The sequence below is a fragment of the Ambystoma mexicanum genome, chromosome 7q (assembly GCF_040938575.1).
Source record: "Ambystoma mexicanum isolate Mex_15411 chromosome 7q, UKY_AmexF1_1, whole genome shotgun sequence".
Classification (NCBI taxonomy): Eukaryota; Metazoa; Chordata; class Amphibia; order Caudata; family Ambystomatidae; genus Ambystoma; species Ambystoma mexicanum.
Window position 1 is genome coordinate 674,040,743 of NC_090941.1, and position 21,437 is coordinate 674,062,179.

Genomic DNA, 21,437 nt, shown 5'->3' on the forward strand with positions numbered 1-21,437 from the left:
CCACAGTTTGAGGATGGAGTAGTCAAATGAGATGTTGGGTTTTACAAGTTGCAGTTCCAACATGTGAGAAGTGATTCCTATTTGACGACCATCAGACTGGTGGTTGGTGGGAGATCCTCAGCATCTAGAAGAACAAGTTACTTACCAAACTGGTAACGTTCTTTCAATGGGATGTTCCTCCGACGTATTCCACATCTATGACAAGGGTTTCCCACAGCTGTGCACTCTCAGCAGAGGGCGTCCTGCATCGATGGCGTCAATCCCATGTCCCTCGAGGGCCTCAGTCGAGGGTCGACTTCACCGGATGTTATATATAGGACGCACAGTGCCCGTTGCCTCAGTTTAGTTTTTTCCCTCAGAACGTGTGACACCAGTCTCCTGCCAGTATAACAGCCTACAGCTTTGCGTAATGGAAGCTGCAATCAGAGGAAATTCTCCAGAGGGGCAGGCTGGGAGGGCGATGTGTAATACATCGGAGGAACATCCCATCGAAATAAAGTTACCAGTTTGGTAAGTAACTTGTTCTTCGAAGGGATTGTGTCCTCCGACATATTCCACATCTATGACAGACTCCCAAAGCAGTACCACACTTATGGAGGAGGGAAAGAATTTAGAATGTGAAATTTAGAGTGCCCAATTAAATAGCTGAATAGAGGACTGGCTTACCAAAGGCCAAATCCTGCCCATGGATGGAGTCCATGCAATAGTGTTTAACAAAACTATGGACAGAGGCCCATGTGGCTGCTTCATAAATATTGCGAATAGGAGCACCCATTTGTAGAGCAGTGGAGGCAGCCACCCCCCTAGTACAGTGAGCCCGTAAGCCTACCGGAGGGCCGCCAGGTAACCCTTAAATGGTACCCACTTGAAGGCCCTTGTGGGCTAACTGAAGCAAAAAAGTCAACACCATAGGAATGGAACATTGTAAAGGATCCACATTCTGACCCCTGCACCAGTCGCAGAACTTCCACCAATGGCAACGGTACAGGGATTTTTCTGCAGGCCACCTGGCCGAAAGCAACACCTCCATCACGTCATCCGGGAGGTCCCAATCCTTGTATCTCAACCTTTCAGATACCAAGCGTGAAGGTTGAGCAACTTGACCTCTGGATGGAGAACCTGACCCCCCCCCACCCTCCCGTGAGAGCAGATCGTCTTGGTAGGGAAGACGACGTGGAGGGCAGATGGACATGTCGAGAAGGTCCGGGTACCACGCTCTCCTGGCTCAATCCAGAGAAATTAGGATCATTCGGGAACCGAACCTCCGCAACACCTAAGGAATGACGTGGACTGGAGGAAACGCGTACAGCAGTGGGAAGTACCACTCCACTACAAAAGCGTCCCCCAAGGCTCCTCTTGGTGGAAATTCCCACATGCAGAATCTCTCGCACTTCCGGTTGACACTGGTGGCGAAGAGATCCACTTGTGGGGGTCCCCAAAGAGCGAAGATCTCCAAAAGGACTTTCTGTGCAAACTCCCACCTCGTGAGAGACCGTTCTCTGCCTACTCAGAGCGTCCGCCGCCACGTTTTCGTCTCCGGCCAGATGAACTGCCGAGATCGAGATTTCCTGTTGGATGGCCCAGAACCAGAGCTGCATCGCCTCCCTGCACAAGTAGAGTGACCCTGTCCCCCCTTTTTTGTGGAGGTAATGCATGGCCTCTGTGTTGTCCGTCCTAATCAGGACAGTCTTCCCCTGCACAGATAACAGAAGGCCAGCCTAACAGATTGATGTGGAGTCTGGACGGAGACCAACAGCCGCTGGCTGTCAACTCATTGGCATGAGCACCCCATCCTTTGAGGGAGGCATCCATCACGATCGTCACCTCTGGCCATGGTTGCCAAAACGGTGCCCCCTTCGTCGGCCCACCATGGAAGATCCTGGGCGACCGAGATCGGAATCTGAACGGGATCCGACATCTTGCCAGAGAACTGCGACCACTGCATCTTGAGAGCCCACTGCAGGGATCACATCCGCAGCACCAGAAAAATGCAGGATGCCATGAGGCCGTGCAACCTTAAGAATTCGAACGCCAGGAGACTCTGGGCACGTTGAAACTTGTCCACCATCTGCAGAATGTGATGAGCCCTCACCTGGGGAGGCGAACACTGCCCCAGGGACGCATCAAGCACTGCTCCGATGTATTGGAGCCACTGGAAGGGTGTCGAATGCGGCTTCTTTAAATTCTGAGAGAAGGCCAGATTGTGAAAGGAATGGCAGGTGACTGACAGATGATCCAGAGCTTGCTCGGGAGAACGCGCCCTGATCAACCAATCGTCCAGGTAAGGGTAGACGTGAATCCCCCCTCTCCTGAGGTACAATGCCACCACCACCATCAGCTTGGTGAAGACCCTCGGGCGGAGGTCAATCGGAACGGCAGGACCCGAAACTGAAAGTGCAAGTTGCCAGCCGCGAACCTCAGGTAATTCCTGTGCTTGGAATGAATCGGCACATGAAAGTAAGAATCCTTGAGGTCCAGAGACACCAACCAATCCTGAAGTTGAAGGGCCTGGAGGACTTGAGAAAGAGTGACCATCTTTAACTTGTCCTTCCTGAGAAGCTTGTCCAACCAACGCAAGTCCATGATGGGTCTCAATCCCCAGTCTTTCTTTGGGATACAAATATAAGGCGAATACCATCCCTTGTTCCTCTCCACTACAGGCACCAGTTCTATGGCGCCTTTCTCCAGCAGGTATAGGATTTCATGCGCAAGGAGCGGATCCGGATGCTTCAAAGAGAGCTTCCCCAGTGGATTGTCGTGAGGCCGCCGAAGGAAGGGAAGGCAGTAACCGTGGGCTATGATATCCAGAACCCACACATCCAAAGTAATGGCACACCATTCCCCAAGATGCTGTGCAAGTCTGCCCCCAACCGGCGAACCATGGGACATGGCCTCATGACTGAGCTGACGCGGCTGTGGCAGTGTTTGATGGCAAAGAGGCAACTGCCCGAGTGGTGGCCCCTTTGACTGGCAGCTCCCTTCGATCTACCAAAGGAGGACTATTAACGAAAGGAACCTCCCCTCCATTGCTGTCCCCTAGGACGAAAAGGCAGATGTTGACGTACTGCAGCACTCAAAGACTTCGCTGCAGCTTTGCAGGTTTGCAACCTCTCAAGGCTCTCGTCAGCCTTGCTGCCAAATAAATGAACGCCATCAAAGGGCATGTTCAGAAGACGGGATTGCCCACCAGGAGCAAACCCCAACTTCTGCAACCACGCAAACCTGCATAGTACGGTGCTCGCAGCCATCGACCGGCTGACACAGTCTGCTGTGTCCAACCCCGACTGAAGGGATTCACACATAGCATCCTTGCCATCACGCACAATGGCTAGGAAGCCATCCCTCTCCTCTCCCTCGGGAATATGCTCAGCCGCGTAGGAAACAGGTCCACAGAGTGTATGTAAATCTTGCCAGGACACATGTGGAGTTGACAGCTTTCAGTGCCATGCTCCCTGACGAAAAAACCTTCAGAGCCCATCCTTCGAAGCGCTTGTCCCTATCCGGAAGGATGGCAGGGTATGCCTGCTACCTCGAGGTGGCCATAGCTGCCTGAACCACCAAACTCTCAGGAGTGGGGTGAGTACACAAATAGCTGGGGTCGCTAACTGATGGTCAGTACTTTTTCGCCAAATTCTTATTGACCACCGGAAGAGATTCCGGGGCTTGCCAAGCCGATGACAACCTTTTTAGCAATGTAAGATCGAAAGGCAATACTGGGTCAGAGGGGGGACCTTGGTCCAAGAGGTCAGTAAGGTCATCCTGAACAAAATCCTGGACCACCCCAGGTATTCGCAAACCCTAGACATGAGCCGCCTATAGGAAGAGCCTGCATGAGCCCCCGGCTCAGTATCCAGGGCACTGGCGTCATGTAGGGACTGCCGCAACTTCTCCAATGGACTCATCCAACAATCTCGGAGCATCATCCTGAGCAACAGGATCTTCAATGTTTGATCTTTTCTCCTCTTCAAAAATGTCAGACAAAGGCTTGGAAAACCTAGCCACAGTGACAGAAGAGGACCTGGTGACCAATACAGGTCTCCCAGACAGAGGAAGCCCCAGGAAACTCCTCAGACACAGTACGCCCAAAAAAGCCGAAGGCGCCAAGAGCCTCGACACAGAGCGGTGAGAGCCTTCGATGCCGAGGGCATCGAAAACATCGACGCCGAGACCACCGAAGGCTTAGACACTGGAATCCGCCCCGATGGAATGGACGCTGAGACCTTCGGCGTGGGCTGATGGTCGATGTCCGACTGGACCGGTGCCGAACGAGTCGACGCCGGTACCTCCACAGGCTGCACCGGTCTCGCTGGGGACGAGGACTGAGACCTGAACGAACGGTTCTTGAGACTGCTCTTGTCCGCACGGACCTCGAGGGCTCCCGGTGCGAGTTGCAAAGCGAGCCCGAAGGCGTGCGAGCCGTAGATCGAGAGCATTCTCTGCCGGCTTCATGAGAAGGCGCGACAGGAACCATGCCTTGCAACTGAAAACTCGCAATCATTTGTTCTTTAAACGCTGTCCACTCCTCCGGTGTCGAGGACTTGGTGGGACAGGCGACTGTACGCACGGCAACATCCTCCGAAGAGGACGTGGAAGGTGACCGGTGGCGGCGCTTCCGAGAGTGATGCGAAGACGAGGAATGGCACCAACCACTCTGGGACCGAGAACCTCAAGCTTCCTCCTGGCACGGAGAGTCGCCCCTCGAGTCGTCGGAAACCCTACACTTCAATCCGGTTTTATGTGACTTTTTCAAAGGCTTATCTGCATAGAGCTTCCCCTTTCTTTCACACAAGGCCTTGGCTGTAAGAGACTGGCATTTGGAGCAGTCGTCGGTGTTGTGCGACTCACCCAGGCCCATAAGCAAATACGGTGTGGGTCGGTCAACGACATCTTGGACTTGCAGTCCCGGCAAGTCTTAACCCGGACCTTGGAGTCGGAGGGATCGATGAAATAGGCATCATAAGAGATTCAAAGAAGCTAACACGTTCACTGTCAGAAAAAACAGAACTGAGGCAACAGGCGCTGTGCAATCTATATATAACATCCGGTGACGTCGACCCTCGACTGAGGCTCTCGAGGGACATGGGATCGACGCCATTGACGCAGGACGCCCTCTGCTGAAAAGTTTCCGAAGAGCACAGCTGTGGGACACAACTGTCCTAGATGTGGAATACATTGGAGGACACAATCCCTTCGAATTGATGCTGCAGAGCTGGGAAAGGACTGGATGGGTTCATTGAAGAACGGAGTCCCATTCAAAATCTTTCATCACGGAACAGAGTAAACAGCATAAATAAGTCAATTGGCTCCAGCAGAGCAGCAGGACATCAACTTCTGTACTAAAAACAGGCAAAGGAGGGAAGAGCTCAAAATAATGGACAATTGGCTGTATGATAAGATTTGGCATTTATAATGCGCCTATACATGAGTGTTTCAAGGCGCAACAAGGCAAGGTAGGGGGAACAGAGGTAAAACAGACAAACGATCCTACTAGGTCAGGTGTTATTCAGATTGTGCAAGTGCATGGGAAAGAGAAGGGGGAAGAGTGCAAGGGATAAGGGGGAGGGACAGTGCAGTACATGGGATAAAAGATTAAATAACAATAGTAGAAGTACAGGCAGCAAGTGGCAAGGTTAAGTGCAGACAACATGTATTAAGTGCTGGAAGTGGGACTGAGAGGTTCCAGAAACAGTCACCAAGTTGCCAGGAAGGCAGTGCAAGTGTGAGACTGGCTGGGGAGGGGACCTGGGCCCAAGATCAGAGGGTAGCCAGGTAACCAGTGCAGGTTAGGTTTCAACCAGGAAGTCAGTAGGGGAGAGGAGGAGAAAAAGCCGAAGCAAAGAGAAAGGTTTTGGAGGCGCTTACGAAACCGGAGATGGTTCTCCTCAGGAAGGCAGAGAGGCCGTTCCAGAGGGAGGCCCCAGCCGAAAAGAAAGATCTACCACCAATTTGTTGCTTGGAGAAGCGACTGACCCTGAGGGAGTTGGAAGCGGATGAGGGAAGAGCTCGAGAAGGTAGATACTTAGGGAGAGAGAGTTTAAGGCATTGCGGCCCAGGACCCAGAAGGCCTTGTGGACAATGCAGAGAGTTTTGAACTTAATCCTTGCAGCCACGGGGAGCCAGTGCAGAGATTTCAGTCCTGGAGAGATACGATCCCTGGGCTTGAGACCAAGGACAAGTCTTGCAGTCCTGTTTTGGATGAGTTGCAGAGGGCGCAGAGTAGAAGTAGGAAGATTTAGAAAGAGGCTGTTGCAATAGTCCACCTAAAGAGAACCAGAGCTCTAGTGACAGTGAGCTTCTGGGGGAAGGAAAGGAAGGGAAGGATACCTCTGAGGAGGTGCAGCTGATAGTGTGACTTCTTAGAGATGTGAGGAGAGATGGAGAGGGTGGGGTCGAAGAGGACACCGTGGTTCTTGACCTCACAGGAAGGAGCAGGAAGAGGGCTCAGAGTGGGCGGTCAGAGAGGAGTGGATGGGTGTCCCAATGAGGAGGATCTCATTCTTATTGGCATTAAGGCAGAGACTATTGCGGCACACCATTCCTGAATCGCAACAAGACAGTCTGGGATGAGAGGAGAAGCAGCAGAGGTGGCTGAGTGGAGCCTGAAAGAGAGCCGAGTGTCACCCGTACAACACTGAAAATAGCAGCAGAATGTAGCGATGCGGTGGGCAAGAGGTGTCAGGTAGTGGTTGAAAAGCTAGGGAGCGAGGTTAGACCCCTCAGGAACACCACAAGTGGAGGAATCGATATAAGAGAGCAAAGACCCCAGTTGGACCTGAGAGGGAGGGTCAGTGAGAAAGGAGGTCAAACAGGCCAGAGCTTTGGATTAAAGATTTGGAGGAAGCAGTAATGGCCCAAATGATGAACCTTCAGGAAATCTTTATTTACAGCTTGCCAGGTAGGTTCTGAACCTCCCCCTGCGCCTGCATTCTAGGCCATCTGACCCTGCATCCATACACCATTTGAAGACGCAGCGGCCATCCAAACTCTGCTTTGCAGGCAGACCCAAGTATTTCTGGATGCTGATCACACAAAGGAACCTTTTGGAGGTCCCTGAAGAAAACCGATATAGGCACAAATAGTCACAATGCCCATTCCTCACAGTAGACCCAACAATACATCCAAAACAAAAGCATCATGTTAGTCATTTTGGCCCTGTTCAGATAGAAAGCAGCTTGGAAAATAATAAATGGCCACAATATTGTGCCACCAGTCTAGGATACTAAACACTCAGGGCTCCAGATAAGGCGAGTACCAGGCCTTTTTACGCATGAAAATCTTGTAAATACGCAAGCTTTATTTTTTTCCTGGGTACATTTACACACAGTTTAGAGCAGAGGGCAATGCAAAAGTCAGGTTACTTGACAGAAACCAGAACGCTTCTTGTGATTTTTATCTACATGGATGTAATTGCAAGCCACCTCTGAAACTGAATGCATTTCTCTGAAGCCTTTCAAAGAAATAAATTGCACACTGATAAAAGGAATGGTTTCTTTGCATTCAGCTTCAGAAGTACTGTGCATGTTTTCCTAGAATTTTAGGATTGCATAATTAATAACATGGAAAACTAAGTTGCAATTGAGAATTGTTTAACAAGTTATGCTTTTTTTCAGCGAAAGCAAACCAGTATTGCACAATTGTATTTTTCAGTGTTCCGGTGCTGTGTGCATAATCATGCAGAGGCAGATCATTATTTTTACACTTTAATTTTATTTACAGTCGAATTATAAAAACAGTGTAAAATTATAACTATGCACAGTCTAGTTTACATCCATTCAACCTTGCAGTCAATGGGGTACATTACTATAAATGGTCAGTGGCAGCAGAGTCTTTGCTCAAGGGTGAGTAATTGTCATTACACTGATCACAGGTGTTCTAGCCTCTCAAATCTTCAAGACAACAAATAAAACATCCAAAACCTGACTCTCGAGAAAGTGCAAGCGCTGTTCAAAAACAAAATGAAAGTTGCATTGGTAATTGAAATAGCAACTCAGCAAAACCTGTCCCTATGATAATCCAGATCTGTATTTAACTTTATGTAGCGCTTCATAAATGGTTTGTCATGCATCTAGGTACTGTGATCATTACACCTCAGCCGATACTCCGTTATCCAACCTCTGAAGGATGTTAGCCAATAAGATAGCTCAGCCGGTTGAGCACTCTTCGCTGCAATCTCTGCGTGATCTGTGGGTTGCGGGTTCGAATCCCGGCAAGTCCAACTCAGCCTTACATCCTTTCCAGGTCGATAAAGGACTACCGACTTTGGTTTGGTGGTAATTGCAATAAATATGTTCCATGTACAGCGCTTTGCCAAAAGAGCTATATAAATAACCATTTCACCACTAGATTAGATATAGAATTTAGCATGGAGTCCTCGCCTCTCTGCACTGTTGTATCATACCATTAGGTAGTAACAGCTCCAGGAAATTAGGACTTTCATTAAACATCAAAAGACAATTCTGCTATCGAATCTCAAAACACACAATACAAATTCATGTATGCTTTACTATATAATTGGCTAGGTGTTTGTGATTTCAACATTTAAATATATACAAGAGAGCTCAAATGGCCAGAAATAATGAAATGTGTATTCTGTCACAATGCAGAAAGCTGCTGCATAGTAAAGATTTCCATACAGTTTTTCTACATGTCAGCTGGAAGTTACATAGATTTTACTCTCTCTTCGAAGGAGAAGTCATTTTTTCTCTTTTAAAATCACATTTACTCTCAAAGTTTAAAAATAGAGAGTAAAATACTCCCACCTCAAAATCTTAACTGGAGCACTGCTAAACACATTTATAAAAAGACCTCACTATGGGACAAAAGTGGGTGCTTTTGTGGTACCCATTCCTCAATATTGTAAGAGCTACTTCAGATAGGACATAAAGGGAAAAAAGTAAACAAAAACAATTGCAGGTTTTAGAGGCACCGGAAATGAGGTCTTCCAATCAGCAATTATAAATTAGGATTCTAAATAGCCAGCATAAATTCATGGGGATTAAACGTCAGCAAAGAGTAAAAAATGACTTTAGCACTTAAGAGTCACAGTGCCCCTCAGGTTATAGGTCTAGTGTGCTTATTCTACTTATTCAGGGGCCTCATTGAAAGAAGGACCTGGAAACTTGCTGTTAATCAGACCCTCAGCCACCAGGGATGGCTGGGATTGGGTTCTGGGAAGGAGCTTAAAACATTTTCAATTTTTCTGCACCCCTGGGTGTGGTTTCTTTACTTGAACTCGGCAAGTTCTATCAATAGATTGCAAGCCTCCTGTAGCCTCAGTCTGTGCACTGAACAGATTTGCTGCCAACTAAACGAGAGTCTACCTATAAAAACCCCCAACAAGACCAGAGGAAATCCAGGAAATGGGGTCCTTGTGGACCTCATAGTGCTGTGCATAATCAACCACTTGAACTTTAGTCTTCAACCAGAATGAAGTCTTCAGGGGGAGTAGGAGCTTGGAGGGCTTGTGTTAGGGAGTCTTTCTAAAGTCCGCCTATGGTAGGACTAAAGAAAACCCACTCTTAGGTGCACAGGGTTAAATTCTTAGGTTTGGCCTGAACTACCCAAAAGGTTTGGTAGCTAAGGCCATGCAGCCAGGCTTAGTCTAGGAGGGAAGGGGGCTATAGTTGAGTAAAATGACCTTTGAGCACTCTTACAGTCAAAGAAACACTTACGCACTGTAGTTATATAAAAATATGGTCATTATATATACACTAGGACAATGTTAAAATCACCACAGTTCAGGTAAATAAAATCAATCACCAACATAACTTTATTCGGCCATAAGGCCATCAAAGTAAAAATAAATTACCCACACAGAACTCATATACATTTGTATTGCCTCCGGAATGTCAGCCGAGTTTCCAGGTTAAGAAACAACTTTGTCAGTAATGATAACAGCTCCTAAACCTAGTAAAGTGACGGAGCCTCCATAGGGGACCAATCAATTGGCCGTGTGGGCAGCCACCCCGCTTCCTTGGTTAGACCTCCGAGATCTTTTCCCTAATGCACAACATATGGTCCACAGGCCAGATGCAGCCCTTCACATCATGATTTATGTCCCTTCACTCCAGCAGAGTTCAAAAAGAAGGTGCAGCCATTTTGTGCTCATTTCCTCTCTAAACGTTACAGAGCGAACAGAGCAACACAGATATAAGAGACCGACACCTTCCTTCTCATTTATGTTTTATACATCCAAGATCATAATTATCAAAGCAAGTGAAACAAAAACGTAAGCATTGCTCAATTTGTACCATGTATTTCAGCCAAAGTTCCAGATGCTTTTTTAAACATTTGAACGGGTTTTCTTCAGATGATTGTATTTTAGGTATTGTAGGGATGATACAGCATGATGCATAATTTTTCTTTTAAATAACGTGCTTATTAGCACGCGATCGGTATCGAACCTGTGTTGCTCTGCGTCTTGCTTCGAAGACAAATGCATTGCCCTGGAGCTATCCTCGCAGCCACATAGTATTGCATAACTGAAACTACAACCACAGTTACACGAAGAGTAGACCTAAAGCTTGGGGGTTATGTTAGCATCCTTTTGTTATCCACTAGCTTTAAGTACTTTCCTGTAACAAATAGTTCAGTTCATGGTTTCATTGTGTTCTTATGAAATTAAAGGATTTTCTCAGAAATATAGTCAATAAGTACATTTCAAACTGCGCTTTTCCTCTCGCTTCATTTTGACATTTTTGTGGCACAAAAGGCCTGCAGCATCCTTAGTCCGGCCCACCACTGAAGCCCATTGAAAATGGAGGAAAGCAGACTCCATCAAAGTTAATCAAAAAGGGTTCCCATAGTCACAGAAAAAGAAGGGCGAGTGGTGAAAGTGTCCAACTCACTTAGAAGAGTGTGAAAAAAACAATAGTCCTGCAAAAAGTGCTGGGGGAAATCACTAAGTGGGGAGAATTTTACACAAGATGGAAATCTTACCCGACAGCTTGGGATTCAGAAGTATACTGTTAGGGAGATTTCTCACAAAAGTGCTAAATTCCCTCTACCTTACAGCCCTCCAGCTATATTTTGGGGCTTTGAAATTTTCATTTTCAATGTGTTTTACTTTTGTGTTTGGTCATGTAGTTTCAAAACCACTCCAGTGGCATCTTATTCTGTGCGTCACACAGCAGCTTCAGTGCAGTGGCACAGGGATGTCTTTCAGACTTCCCAAGGTTTAAATACCTTCTCTGGGACAGATTACTGTCTCCCAGAGCATGTAAAGTTAAATTGACTTTACTAGTCTCTTTAAATTTACAGACCTAGCACACACTATCTTACTATAGACTGCTGGAGGGGTTGCCTAGCTTGCCTGAGTCAAAACACTCATGTAACAGTCAAATGTTACCCTTTTCTACTTTAAATGGCTGGTGGCAGTGGTTTAGATTAAACTACCATGATTTTTCACGACCGCTAACAACGGTAGCTAAAAATCGAAAAACATGGCTGACCTAATATGGCGCCCAAGACCTATCTATAAAAACGGACTCCGGTCGACTTTTTTCGCCATTTCTTTTAGGTAAGGTCCTGTTACGCTCACCTGGTTCCCACAGGGGCGTCGATCAGACCCGGACAGCTGCGGTCTCCACCAACGTGATGCGTAGTGCAGAGATGACAGTCTGGACTGGCCCGCCTAATCTCGTCTGCTTGACCCGTATAAGTATTCTCCTGCAAGTGGAGAAAGGGATTTAGCCACCCGTGGATTTTAGTGATGCCCCCCCCACTGTTCTCGTTCTCCCCACTAGTCACCTCCGATATCCCCTTTTAGTAACCTCACCTTATATTTTTAAATGATGAGCTCTCCATCCTGCATGGCATGCAGGGGCGCGTAGATACCAGTTACTTCACTGGTTTGAAGGTACTGGAGGAGTTCCGGAGGAATATTGACTCCGGGGTTTATAAAGTTCAAAGAGTTCAATATGTCCGATGTTCACTCTTGTTCCATTCCCTTGTTGAATTGCAGCTAAAAAGATTGCCTGGAGGCAGCTGATGGCGTTCAGGCAAGAGTTTGTATTTCCCAACACTGTCCGGTAAAAGTTGCATGAGTTTAACTTGTAGTTTTCTCTCGCTTTATAGGTGCAGCATAGGAAGATGTGGCGTATTAAAGGGTAATGCCTCCGGTGGTAAATCAGGTAAGCCTATGGTGGTAAGAGTGATTGTATTTGTCGGCTCTCAGCTCACCTTGTTATTCCTTTTGTTTTCCCCCAGGTTCTGGAGTTCGACGAAGAAAATGATGGAGGCAGCGCCGAGTCGAAAGATGCTGTGGACTGGTGAGTATGACGCGACGGTGCAGCTGGCGATGCAACGTGTGCTGAAGTAATGTCCTTTCAAGCTCGGAGACGTGCTGGATCCGGAATCAGTTAAGGAATTAAAATAATGTCTGATCTAACCTTTTCTCCTTCTTTCCCCTTTTTCTAGGATCTCCGGATTCGAGGTGGGCGTGGCAGAAGACTGGATGCTGACTTGCAGGCACAGTGAGCGTTACGCTGCAGAATAACACGAAACGTGTGCTGCTGTTCGGGCGTGGTTTAAATAGCCTCCAAAGTAGTTCCAGGTAAGAAGTTCCCCAGAACCACATCCCAGTAATAAAATAGCCCCAGTAATAAAATAGCCCCAGTAATAAAATAGCCCCAGTAATAAAATAGCCCCAGTAATAAAATAGTCCCATCGAGGCCTCACGTTGGCTTGGATTCATTTGCAGCATGGTCTGCATGAGGCAAGTAATGTCTATGAGCCTGGCGCCTATGGCCTATGGCGCCAGGACTGAACAAAAACAGCCCCCAGCCGGGGCTGCTGGGGTTTTAATAAGTATCTGGATGCCTGCTCCCGGGGCTGATGGACTCGATCTGGATGCCCGGGGGACGGCATCATGACAGCTCCTTCTTGAGTTTGTCTCTGTGCGCCAAACCAGCTTTGGTCCCTTTGTTCGTTGACCTTTGGCAGGCTTCAGTGCTGAAGCTTCTCTCTGGCGCCGGGCTGTCTGGGGTGGACAGGATGTGAGGGAGGTGCCCGAAACTCCCTGTGCTTAGTCTCCTAGGAGACCTGAATGCACTCTGGCGTGATTGGCCAGCTGGCTGTCCGGCAAGGACAGCCACCCTGCTGTGTAAGTGACAGACAGGCTGGAATGAATGGGGGAAAACTGTTTAAAAGCAGGTCTCTGGGACTTGGAACGCAGAGTTGACCACTGGAACGAAAGAATCGAAGATGAGCTGAAGGAAGAGGACTGCTGAAACTCCTGGACGACCGGTAAAGCCCTGCTGCAGGTCCAAATTGCCTGAAACTCCATTGACGGAGAAGCCCTTCCTGGTTAACTTCTTCCCTTGAGTTTGGTGGGAACAACCAACTCACAAGTCACGTGGACACCGTCCCCATCTGGTCGAGTTTACATCAGAGTGCTGTTGTAAACCGGATAGCCAAAGGGAAGGAAACAAGCTTGTGGACTTTAAGGCACTCACACCTTAAACCGACGTCTTGCTAAAGCTTTTGGCCTCATCCCAGGTGCAATGCAGGAACCTCCCAACGTGGTCCTTCTTTTCCTGTCTTGTACTGAAGCTCGGCAACAGCGAGATTTGCTCAAACTACCAGGAACAACTGCCTCAGCTACAGCTCTTCTTCATTGACAAGGTACTGTTCAAACGCGGTCCGGAAATCTTTTCAGCCATCGAGAAAGTGCGTGAAACTTTCCTCAACTACGAAGGCTTGTCCTTCCCTTAACATTCATCAAACTTTTTACCTAGCCAAATTCTTCTTATCTCCGTGACAAAGACTTAACCGTTATGTACCAGCACGGTGCTATCTTATACAAAGACTCTGAACCATTGACTTTGGCCCAGGCCTATTGCAAAGAATTGCTGGTAACTGAACCCCTTTTATCCTGCCTATGATTGTATTTGGGCTGTCTATCCTTATAACTGTATTTTTACCCCTTTATTAAGTATTTGAAGTGCCATTTTGCTCCCACTTCAGGAGAGCTAAACTTGTTCATTTACTTACCGGTGTGTATTTGTGGTTTATTAGTGTGTGATATTGAGCTGCTCTTTTTAGTGTAATGTTTTGAAAGTGACTGAGTAAATAAATGTATATTCTTTTACCAAGAAACCTTGAGTACGTGTATATTTCAATCACTGTATTTGTTGGTCCTTTGTGTAACTTGTTCTACTACTCACTTAAACTCTTGAGATAAGTCTGGCTGCTCGGCCACTGCGACCACATAACTGTGTAGTACAGGCTTGTACCAAAGGTGAAATTGTACTGACACTTGTAGTCTTAATTGCATGTAGTGTTCCCAAACGGTACTGCATGTGATTCTGCCTAACATATACACATCCATTGCTGTTACTCCTCCGAAACAAGACCTCCTCTGCATCGTTGAGCGAGGTTTGGAAGAACCAGTTACCAATGGGTTGTCCAGAAAGACCAAGTTATCGGAGGGCAGATTTAACAGACTAAGCACACCACACAAATGCACATTGTGCTGATCATTTTGTAAATGGCTCCAAAGCTGGTGCCTTTTACAGCACTTGTCTTGGCTTAAAAATAATGTGTTCTGGTGACGTTACTTTAACTTTCTGTTTTAACTAGGGACATGCATTGCACGTAATGCTGCAGAAGATATTTCTGGCGCATCCTTTGCCTCAGTGTCTGAACCACTTAAAGACATGCAAATATAGAATTGACAACAAAACAAAAAAAAGACTTCTTATAATGAAGCTTCTCTGATGGAGTTTTTCGCGTTGAAGGTACATGCTGCTGGCAAACTTAAAAAAGGACCAATTAAACTAAAATAATGATACTACCCCACAAACCTACTTGTTTCACAATTAAAGTGTGCATGCTATGTAGTTAAAGGCAGACCTGACTTTGCATTTGAGACGCTATGCTGTAAAAGATTTTTTGTTTAAATTAAATTAATATGGCACCCACGCCAGGTCAACTCTATCCGTGATCGCTGACCCACCCCGTGTGTGCCTCCTAAATAGTGCAAATGAACATAAATGTAACAGTCTGCACCCTGCTTCTGCTCTTGCCCTTTACTAAATACAGGGCACTCACTCACCTCTTTGCAATGTGCACTGCAGGCTGTTGCTGCGCCAGGTACCGTTTCCCATTATTAAAATCAGGGTTGTGATGAATCTGAAATCTTCACCACCCCCTTTGAGGCTCGTGAGGTGAGCCAACTAAGCAAGACCATCCTCACTAGGGGTCTGCACAAGTGTGAACTCGCTGGGAGTGACTCCCCTCTATGGGATAAGGACTCTCATTCCCATAAGGAACTCCTTTCCATGAAGACAGTATCTGTTTATATGGGAATTGAGAAACATACTAGTAACACTACATTGCCTATAACAAGCAGTGACAATGTACCCTTCTCACTGGCTTTGGACAATGCTGGAGGGTAATTTCCAAATACAAGGGGAAGCGACACGCACCTTGCCTGAAACAACGTAGCAAACATAAAAGGAGAGAGGGAGAAAATCCGGCGCATAGGCGAGCCTATGACGTTTCTGGAGTGGCTGGTTTTCTGGTAGCTATAGCCGGTAAAATGGCTCAGAGGCTAGTGTGCGCGTGATCTGCAGATTGCAGGATCGGCTTCCGGCAAGGTCAACTCAGCCTTTCTTCCTTCTGAGGTTGATAAATGAGTACCAACACAGGTTGGGTGAGATTGTATGTTTATATATTCTATATGAAGCGCTTAAGTATAAGTGCTGTATAATAAACACATCATTATCGTTTGACCTTGGGCATCAGCTTGCATTCAAAATAATTTGGTAATATGGGAGTATATGCACTGATATTAATGATGCATATGGTGATCCATTTTGTATGCAATGTTTATCACTTTACAGTGATACCGTAATCATATTTTTCATAGTGTACTTAGAAACAATGATATGTGATGCCACTTCCTGTTCTGTCAAGGGGTGAAAAGTTGTGTTCCTTCGCTTCCTGTGATGTCACTTTGGAGTGGGGTCAGATAACATCACTTCCTGTGATGTGTCAGAGGCCAAGAGTCGTGTGATGTCACTTCCGCTATCCCTTGCATTTTGGTGAAATGTTATCCCTGCGTGCACAGGGAGCAGAGAACAAAGGACGCCCGAGGACCTACAATACATGCGGTGGACGAGCCACCTCAGAGGCAGAAAAGCCATCTCCACTGGTGGTGTGAACACTTTGTGGCCGTAGTAAGCTGGGAGCCTACTAACTAACATGGACAACAGAATTCTGTCAAGGAACGAAGCCTTGAGTCTGTGTCAAGACACGACTACCGAAGCCAGTAGCAGCAGGGGATCCGTCGGAGCGGTACCCACACTGAGAAGAGAACAGAGGTTAATGGAGGAGCCCTGGCAAGCCAAAGAGCGAAGCAGACACAGGAGAGTTGCCCCGTGGAGACGACAACCAATGGGAGCATACCCAACGCAGATACAGGTAGCTGGGTTGCTTGGGGAAGAGGAGGAATACTGGAACAAAGAAGTAAAATATAAGTATGGTTACAGGAACCCAAGAAACACGGATTGAACAGTATCAGATATAAAGCAGCAACAGGGTCTGGAAGAACCCATTGGTAACAAGTGGGAAAAACCAGGAGGGCTCAAATATATGAAAACACAAGTATACAGAGAACCGTACAATTGGACAGAAAGGGGAGAAAAGAAAAATCCCTCAAATGCACAGAACTGAAGTATAAACCATTATCAAGAATTAATACAGCTCATGAGGAGTGTGAAGGGTGTAAATTATAGAACTTTGTTGTGAGATAAGAGATGAAGACATTTTCGCTTGCAACTGATAATTAGAAACATATCACAAAAGTTCCTTTAACTCTTTTTCCTTTCATGGAACTGCGAACGGCTTTTGGAGATCAAAGCCAGTGACCTTGGCCGGGCAAGGCCCATCAACCAGTAGCAGAAAACCTGGTTATTTAGGTTGTTTTAAATAGTGGCAGGGCTAGCTAGCTAGAAAGTATGTTTTGACGGATGACTATTTCTTTAGAGGACACACAAGCACCCTTTATTTTAGTTTTGCAGGTAGGGAATACCCTTGCAGCGATAGGGAGGCCTTTCGTTATTTAAAAATAAAAATTCTTGAAATGTCCTCTTGGTCTGCCTCCTACTGGTTCGCCAAAGAGTCCAGGTCTCTGGATCTAGTGCCTCACATGTATTGGTCTAAAGAATAAGTCCTAGAAAGCCAGTGGGACACAATTTTTCAAGATATCCACCAAACAAGAAATCCTATTCTTTAAAGGTCAAAAAAGGGCAGAGGGAAAGCAATAATGCCACGGACCATGTAACTGGAGGTGCAAATTGTTTGGGTATGTGTGTCAAAAAGCTGGGCAACCCCAGTATCGAAAACATGCACCCCAAAAAAAGCATGCATCTCTTCAAGAAACAGACACGGGAGAGAAGGAACTTGAGGTATGAAAGGTAGTGCATGCTCAACTGCCAGCAGATACTGTGCACGGGTAGTCCCCCACAAGCTTCAATTGCTATTATTATGCTTTGTAAGCAATGCTCCTTTCTTGGTTTCCAATGAAATGGAAATCCAAAGAAACTAGCTGAACAGACCAGAACAAATAGTACAATGTTCACTTTATTGTTTGCAACATTTATTTCTTCGACTGTGCAAATTAGTATTCGAAATCTGTTGTAGTATAAAGATGTTGTAGCATTTTTAAAATGCTTTGATATGTCTCAATGGAAATGTAAAATGTAACATTTTACCAACTTAACAGTTTAAAACGACGTTCCTGACTTTAAACTGGTATCAAACACTACAAAAAAAACAGGTTAATCAGTGGTTCACAGAACAAATAAGATTAAAAGTGAGTGCATTTTACTTACTTTACTTACCAATAGCTTTAGTATAATGTCGTGCTCCCAATAGCAGCTCTGGGGCACGATACCAGAATGTTACAACTACCGGATCTAAATCTGCTAAAGGCTTCAAAGGTGAATTAAATAATCTGGCAAAACCCATGTCAGCTGTAGAATGAAACAAAATCAAACAAAATATATATACATTTAGAAAACTGACAGACAAAATACATAGCGTATTCAATAATTTGTTTCCTTTTTTTGTGTTAACTCGCAGCAAGTACAATATACAGCTCAGGATGCAGTCCAAGTAAAGCACAGTGTGTACAGGGATCAAGAGCTAAAAACAGCTCCTCTGTACCCAGCATCACTCTGTAAACAGGGCCTACATTTGGGAACCAGGAGCTATTACATAAGCATGCCACAATTTTAACTCCCACGCGAGATGCAGACTATTTGTATTTCTTTATTTTGTATAACACGCCTGGCTCAAGGGCATCTGGGCGCATATCTTAGGTTACATTAACATCATCCGTAAACAGTTACAAAACAGGGTATATATTGTCAGATATTTACAGGTAAAATATACAGTACATTTATAGTATTGACAAACAGACTAAGAAGGCAGTTGCAGTGAAAGAGCTAGGTCATTGTATTAATAAAGTTGCAGTAATGTATTGTTTGAGTCTTGAGCAGTGAGCCACAATTTGGTACTATAACTTTTTGTCAATTACGTTTAACCCATTATGCTTTAAAAGTCTTCTGGGTGTGGCCCAATGCTCATTTACACAGATTCCTAAATGGACAGAGTTAATTTAATATGGATATTTTTGCATATTACCACTTTGTCTGTAGAGCCAAATGTAGCTGCTGGTAGCTGTTGATGTCAAGTCAACCATGCTCACTTAGGCTATAATCAGAAGCTAAATAGCTCAAAGCCTGGACGTGGGTTGGTCATTCTATGACAGAGGAACCCCATTAACTGATAGATATGATATGGCATTTGTAACGCGCCTATACACAAGTGTTTCAAATGAGAAGGTTATGTATTGGGGAAAATACCCATCAACGTCAATTCCGTTTATTTAATACTTTTTGTGGTGAAAAGATAAAACAAAAGGGTTAATGAAGCTTACTGCAACCATGAGCAAGTTTGCAGAAAGTTAAATGAATTATTTTTCTAGGTTTTCTAACAATCTTGGTTCCGTCAGAAAACTAGAAGAAAAAGTAGTGTGTAGTTGGCGGTTTGCAGCGTTACTGGTTAGGTAAGTGCTGCGTGCAGTTCAAAAATAGAACTGTCTCCATCAATATAATATAGATAATCCAGTGGTCGGATAGTAGTAGAAAGATTCTGACAAGATAAAAATAAAAGAAAATGAACATACCTATTTTTACTCTTCCCCGTTCAGGACCTTCACCCATGACTAGAATATTAGCAGGTTTCTGTGAGGTGGGGGAAAACAGAATTTTGCGTCGTTATCTTATCAATTATTTAACTTGTGACTTTCACTTTAAGATGGCACCAAGGAAACTGCCCTATTCCTACAAGATGCACTTCTCTGACATTACAACACAATGTGGGGCTAATGGCTTCACTATTTGTGATCATGAAATATTTCACAAAAACATCATGTAAACATTGTTCAGCCTTGGTGCTAGATGCATAAAATTCATTCTGAAATGTAAACTTTAGCCTGCGCCGTGTAACATTATTTGGAAACTTAAAAGCTGGGCAAGCAAAAACCTTGATTCACAGAGCGTTTTCCTACGGGATTTCGCCATTATAAAACGCTTCTGTGAATCAGGCCCTTTACTATTGCAGAGATCTACTAAATTGGCAAACACTTACCGCCGCATAATGCATCAGATAGCGGGCATTCAAGTGGGATTTTTTCATTTTTATTTTGTAAAGTGCCCAATGGATAGCTGAAAGTCTCCGGCTGCACTAAGTACATTCAAATTACCCGCCAGGTCAATCCGAGCCTACACAAATGCGCCAAAACTTGTGAACACTAGAACCAGTCATAACCAGATTAACAGGATGCCAAGTAGAAACCACAGAAACCTTCAAGCTCCAACTGTTGGACCAACTTGTGCTGAAAGAACAAACTATCGAGCAGCCTGTAAAAGACATGGGTGTAATCAGGAGAAGGCCTCTTTGTTTTGTGAAAAAATGTGTTCGTTTGCATTCCCGATTTCTGCCAGTAATTCAGGACTCCACTGGAACTTTGTACTTCACAATTGTATGTAGAATAAGTGATGTAACTAAATGGGTGGAAATCAGGAAAGCTCTGCGCTTGCCACAGTCATGTGAAACGAAACCATAGTGTCATTAGTAGCACTCTTTACTCGTCAACGTTGCTAATCCTTTGAAGGTCAGAAGCTTGATCAACAGAAATCATAAGGATAGATCTATCAATTTATTGTGTGGAGGTTAGAATCGTGCATGCTTAACATTCCGATCTAATAGAAAGATGAACATTCTAAAACAATGACCTTTTCTGCAAATGTTCAGGGTTGTCAGAGAAGTGAAAACCTCACAGATACTTTGGCTTCAGAAGTTGAAAAAACTTAATTTGGCGAACACTGTCATAATTTAGCCTCCGCCCACTGGTCGCCGCGTGTGCAACATCAGAGTGCAAGTGTGCGTGCTGTATGTGCTGGTTCCCTTCCTTGCTTCTTTGTCTCTCCTCGTCCTAAGGACCGATATATACTGGAAGAACTTTAATTCAGATTCATCTGGACAAAACTTGTAGGTGCTTTGACTTCTTAGTGGATATAATACCACAACGTTATATTAAACGTTATATCCAACTTACCTGCCAAGAACATTTTTACAGCTGTAATTTAGGCTCCGCCCAATGACATTACAAAACCTGGTCACCGCGCGCAGCGGAGTATATGTGCGAGTTCTGTTTAGCTATTCAGTTGCTCAGCTGACCATCCCCCTTCACTCCCGCACTCTCTCCTTCTGATTTAAGTCAATCCAATCTAGCGAATGAAATCGGCATCGGGAAACATCGAATCTGAACCCTATATATCTTTTTACACTCTGAAATCAATGATGCAGAGCGACGCAGAGTCGCCGTTTACAAAACAGGACCTTACACCATGGGAAGAAAAAAAAATCGGAGGCTGGATTCATTATCTACAAAAAGTAATGGCAAACAACTCACGGCTAAAGGAACACGTTCTAAATCAATCATCAGAGATATATGCAATTTCTGTCTACCCAAACCAGCTGCATCAAATGATTTTACAACGTCACTGCAAGCAACACATCCATTGATACTTGTATCTCCAGCGACTTCTGACAATCATCTGCAGCTCCCTGTGAATCAAATCATACACACGATTACTAACACAACCCTCGCAAATCGGTGCATCAACCATTTCGGACAGAATCCATCAATGCGCAAACCAGACTATGCTGCCCCCGTAAACAACGGTGCAATCTCAAATTTCCCACTACTATATTCACAAGCTCTGCTGAAATCCATAAATGCCCGCCTAGCGCCAAAATCATTCTATGATCAAGACAAGGCAAACAACCAACTGAACTCACATTTTGAACAACCATATAGTGAAAAAACGAACACTATGATTTTGATCTCGCCACGTGATGCA

At 45.4% G+C, this 21,437-nt stretch overlaps 1 protein-coding gene across 1 annotated transcript in view; it reads right to left on the reverse strand.

Annotated features, from left to right (window-relative positions):
* Positions 1-21,437, reverse strand: part of CDK8 (cyclin dependent kinase 8) — a 679,675-nt gene that overhangs the window by 507,442 nt on the left and 150,796 nt on the right. Inside the window, exons 5-6 of the mRNA XM_069639174.1 lie at positions 19,196-19,253; positions 17,847-17,978 (exon numbers count right to left, since the gene is read on the reverse strand). Coding sequence (XP_069495275.1) covers positions 17,847-17,978; positions 19,196-19,253 — 190 coding nt within the window. The remainder of the gene's footprint in view (positions 1-17,846; positions 17,979-19,195; positions 19,254-21,437) is intronic.